The sequence below is a fragment of the Vollenhovia emeryi genome, unplaced genomic scaffold (assembly GCF_000949405.1).
Source record: "Vollenhovia emeryi isolate VEMERY1.0 unplaced genomic scaffold, V.emery_V1.0 DF941204.1, whole genome shotgun sequence".
In the NCBI taxonomy this organism is placed as follows: Eukaryota; Metazoa; Arthropoda; class Insecta; order Hymenoptera; family Formicidae; genus Vollenhovia; species Vollenhovia emeryi.
Window position 1 is genome coordinate 1,700 of NW_011965162.1, and position 4,096 is coordinate 5,795.

At 46.6% G+C, this 4,096-nt stretch overlaps 1 protein-coding gene across 1 annotated transcript; it reads left to right on the top strand.

The window, feature by feature from the left end:
- The first annotated feature begins 1,709 nt into the window (after nucleotides 1–1,709).
- LOC105571101 lies at nucleotides 1,710–4,087 on the top strand. Its single transcript, XM_012028573.1, has 2 exons — nucleotides 1,710–1,777; nucleotides 2,474–4,087. The coding sequence occupies exon 2, from the start codon at nucleotides 2,508–2,510 to the stop codon at nucleotides 3,204–3,206; it is 699 nt and encodes a 232-aa protein (XP_011883963.1). The 5' UTR covers nucleotides 1,710–1,777; nucleotides 2,474–2,507; the 3' UTR covers nucleotides 3,207–4,087.
- The last annotated feature ends 9 nt before the right edge of the window (nucleotides 4,088–4,096 follow it).

Sequence of the window (4,096 nt, forward strand, 5' to 3'; positions counted from 1 at the left end):
GCGCCCGCGAAAAGAACGTGCTATGTGTGTGGATCTGCCGAGCATTTGGCGAGAGAATGCTCGAGGCGGGATCGGGCCTCGACATCGGGGACGGCGAGGGACTCGGCGGCGGCTGTTTCGACGAACGTGGTGCATCCGGTGGACCTGCCGAAGCCATATATGTTGCGCGTAAAAATCACCCCCGAGAACGCGAGCGAGAAATGTACGTATATCGTCAATGCAATGGTTGATTCCGGATCACCCGTTAGCCTGGTGCGGAGCGATGCGATCGCGTGCGATGCGCGCCGGGAGGTGGGGAGCGAATATCCGTTTTGTGGGATAAACGGCTCGCGGTTGAGGATTGACGGTATCTTTTCCGGAAGTCTCGAGGTCGGTGGCGTTGAAATCGCGATGAAATTTTATTCGGTGCCGAGGGAGACGATGGCGTTTGATGTCCTTCTGGGGAGAGATTTTTTAAATTGTCCGCGACTATGCGTAACTTTCGGTGATACGATTAAGATAACGGGTGTCGAAGAAAAGTGCGCTATTAGTTCGCTGATGCATATCGACTGCAGTGATGATTCGGTTCATTTGGGGAGCGAGTTGAAAATCGATCCCGCTGTCGGTGCGAGTGTGTCTGTGCGAATTAGCGAGGCGTATGAGTCGTGTTATCTTATGAATTTGCGAGAGACGAAAGGCATGCCCGATTTCGAGATGAATATCGCGCTCAAACATGAGCAACCGATAAGTTCGCGTCCGCGTAGATTGTCGTTTGCGGATAAGGAGATCTTGCGCAAGATTTTGGATGATCTCTTGGAGAGGGCGATCATTCGTCCGAGTAGCTCACCGTACGCTAGTCCGATCGTTATGGTAAGGAAGAAAGACGGTGGTTGCCGGTTGTGCGTGGACTACCGCGAACTAAATAAAATAACGATTCGAGATAATTTTCCCACGGAGTTGATCGACGATAATATCGATCGTCTACAGGGTAAAATGTATTTTTCGATCTTGGATTTAAGGGACGGGTTTCATCACGTAAGGATGCATGAGTCATCCACGAAGTATACATCCTTCGTGATCTCGCTCGGGCAATTCGAGTATTTGAGAATGCCGTTTGGCCTGGCGAACGCGCCGCGCGTTTTCCAGCGCTATGTACACACGGTTTTCGAACCGCTAATTAGAAGCAATAAAATATTAGTATACCTTGATGACTTGTTAATTGCGACTAAAGATATAAATGAGCATATCGAGATTTTGTCCGAGGTTTTTGAGATCGCAGGAAAGAATAAATTGCAGTTTAGGCTTGATAAGTGCTACTTTGCCCGGACGGAGATAAAGTATCTCGGATATTGTGTGAATAGTCACGGTGTTCGGCCGAGCGACGAGAATATTGAATCTGTTGTTAACTATCCGATACCGCGAAATGTTAGAGAGATGCAGCGATTCATCGGGCTCGCGAGTTATTTCCGCCGGTTTATTCCGAGTTTCTCCGTGATAGCGAAACCGTTGTAATAAAGAAGAACGCGACCTACAAGTTCGGGGCTGTTGAGAATTCTGTATTTGAGACGCTTAAGCGACGGCTGTCGAGTAAACCCGTACTGGCGATTTACTCCCCGCGTGCGGAGACGGAACTGCATTGCGATGCGAGCGCGAGCGGATTCGGTGGAATATTGCTCCAGCGACAGACGGATGGTGCGTGGCGCCCGATCTCTTTTTGGAGTCAACGTACCACCCCTGCTGAGTCGAAGTATCATAGCTTCGAGCTCGAGTGTCTTGCTGCCGTGTACGCGTTAAAAAGATTTCATGTGTATCTTGCGGGGCGAAAGTTTAAAATTATAACGGATTATGACAGCTTCCGGCTGACTTTAAATAAGAAAGATGTTAACCCTCGAATCTCGCGCTGGGCTCTGATGTTGCAGAACTATGACTATGAAATAGTTCACCGTCCCGGGAAGCGAATGGGTCATGTAGATGCGCTCAGTCGTTGCCACAGTGTGCTCGTGCTCGAGGGTAGTACGCTAGAAAGAACTCTATCCGTTTGTCAGGATCGCGACGATGAGGTCCGGAGAATACGCGACGGGCTCGAGAAGGGCGACGTAAAATATTATGAGTTGCGAGACGGAATAGTCTACCGAAAGGAGAAAAATAAGAAACTATTGTTCTATGTTCCGCGTCCGATAGAGTCAAACGTGATTCGAACGTATCACGACGACCTAGGTCACGTAGGGGTCGACAAGGTTATCGAGAACATTGCGAGGGTCTATTGGTTTCCTCAAATGCGGGCGAAGGTGCGAGAGTATATAAATAACTGTCTTAGGTGTATCGAGTTCTCTCCGCCGAGCGGCAGAGCGGAAGGATATTTGCATAGCATACCGTAGGAAAATGTACCGTTTGCGACTATACATCTTGACCATATGGGCCCGCTAGAGAAAACGGGAAAGGGCTATCGGCACTTGTTGGTAATCATCGACGCATTCACCAAATTTATCAGGTTGTATCCATGTAAATCTACGACGACGGAAGAAACGATGAAGCATTTGAGCGATTATGTTCGCGCGTATAGTAGACCGAGGCGTTTGATATCCAATCGCGGTATATGTTTCACCTCTGAAGTGTTTAAAGAATTTGTAAGATCCGAAACAATAGAGCATGTCCTGGTAGCCGTAAGCACGCCCAGGGCGAATGGGCAAGTCGAACGATACAATAGAATGATCACTCCTATGCTTGCGAAGTTGTGTGAGGCACCGTCTAGGTGGGACCGTGTGTTAGACAAGATCGAGTTTTCGATAAATAACACTGTGTGTCGCGTGACCGGCGAGACCCCGACGCGTTTGTTATTTGGTATAGAACAGCGAGGTCCCGCGAACGACTCGCTTCGAGAAATAATCGAAAGAAATGTTAATGTCGAGCAAAATTTGGACGCACTCAGAGAAAAGGCGAGCAGAAAACTTAACGAGGAGCAACGCAAAGGCACTGAACGTTATAATTTAAGAAGAAAGGCGGCGCGCAAATACAAAGTTGGCGAGTATGTCGAGATCCGTAACGTCGAAAAGGCGGCCGGAATTAATAAAAAATTGATACCAAAGTACAAAGGCCCCTATATGATAAAGAAAGTCTTAGATCACGATCGTTACGTGGTGGTCGACGTTGAAGGCTTTCAATTGACACAGCGACCGTATACGGGAGTATTAGCGCCGGACCAGATGCGCCCTTACATACATTCTTAAGCGGTATAAATGTTATTGTAATTTAATAAGTGCGTTAGTTTTAAGATAACGATTGACCGGGTCGGTCAAATAATCAGAATGGCCGAGCTGTAGGCGTTTTATATAAGTCCGTTAGAAGATATTCGTTGTTGTGCGTTATTAATTCTAAGCCGACCTGGAGCAGTGTTTGCCCGCGATAATGTTTAGACGACCGGTTGTATTCGTCTTTCGGCTTTTGACCGAATGTGTTTAGACTGAACGATCGTTATATTTTCGAGAACGCTAAAGGTCGGAGCGGGTTATGGAGAGTCGGTGTGTTCACCACTATCCCCCAGTTGTAAGTGATTAGGATTGGCTCCTCATCGAGGAGTAGGAGAATCAAGGAGAAGAATATAGAGAGCAGGATCAGGGAGAAAAGCAGAGTCGTCTTCCCGCGCGTCTAAGATTGTAACCGAGACAGAATTCCCGACCGACTGTCCTGACAAGTGATTAAATATATTTCACTGATCGAACATTTTCACAATTTATTTGGCCATCCGAAAAGAATCCCCCACAATGGAAAATATTTAAATTTTCTATAAGTAATGTCTATATATGAATGTTCTCATAGTAAATTGAGATATAAACCTGTAGAAATTTGCAATGAAAATATATATCTCTAAATAATACACAAAAATCATCGACTTCTAGATCTAGTAAAGTAAGTTTAAGAAATGCATATCTTGTGTTTTCTCTGCAAGAATTACATATGTGAGAATCATATGTTGTACAGGGTGTATCAGGACGATACAGAGCGGTATGACGGGTTGCGCGTCTGCCGGCATCAGGGGCACGCTGCGTAGTCGTTAATTATATAAGCTGACATTACCGACTTATCGAGTAGGTCGCGCGCTTTTCTCTCTTAAGAGGAT

Bases quoted from the DNA above. Each gene is read 5' to 3' on its own strand.
- LOC105571101 (XM_012028573.1), top strand. From the start codon at position 2,508: ATGAAGCATTTGAGCGATTATGTTCGCGCGTATAGTAGACCGAGGCGT.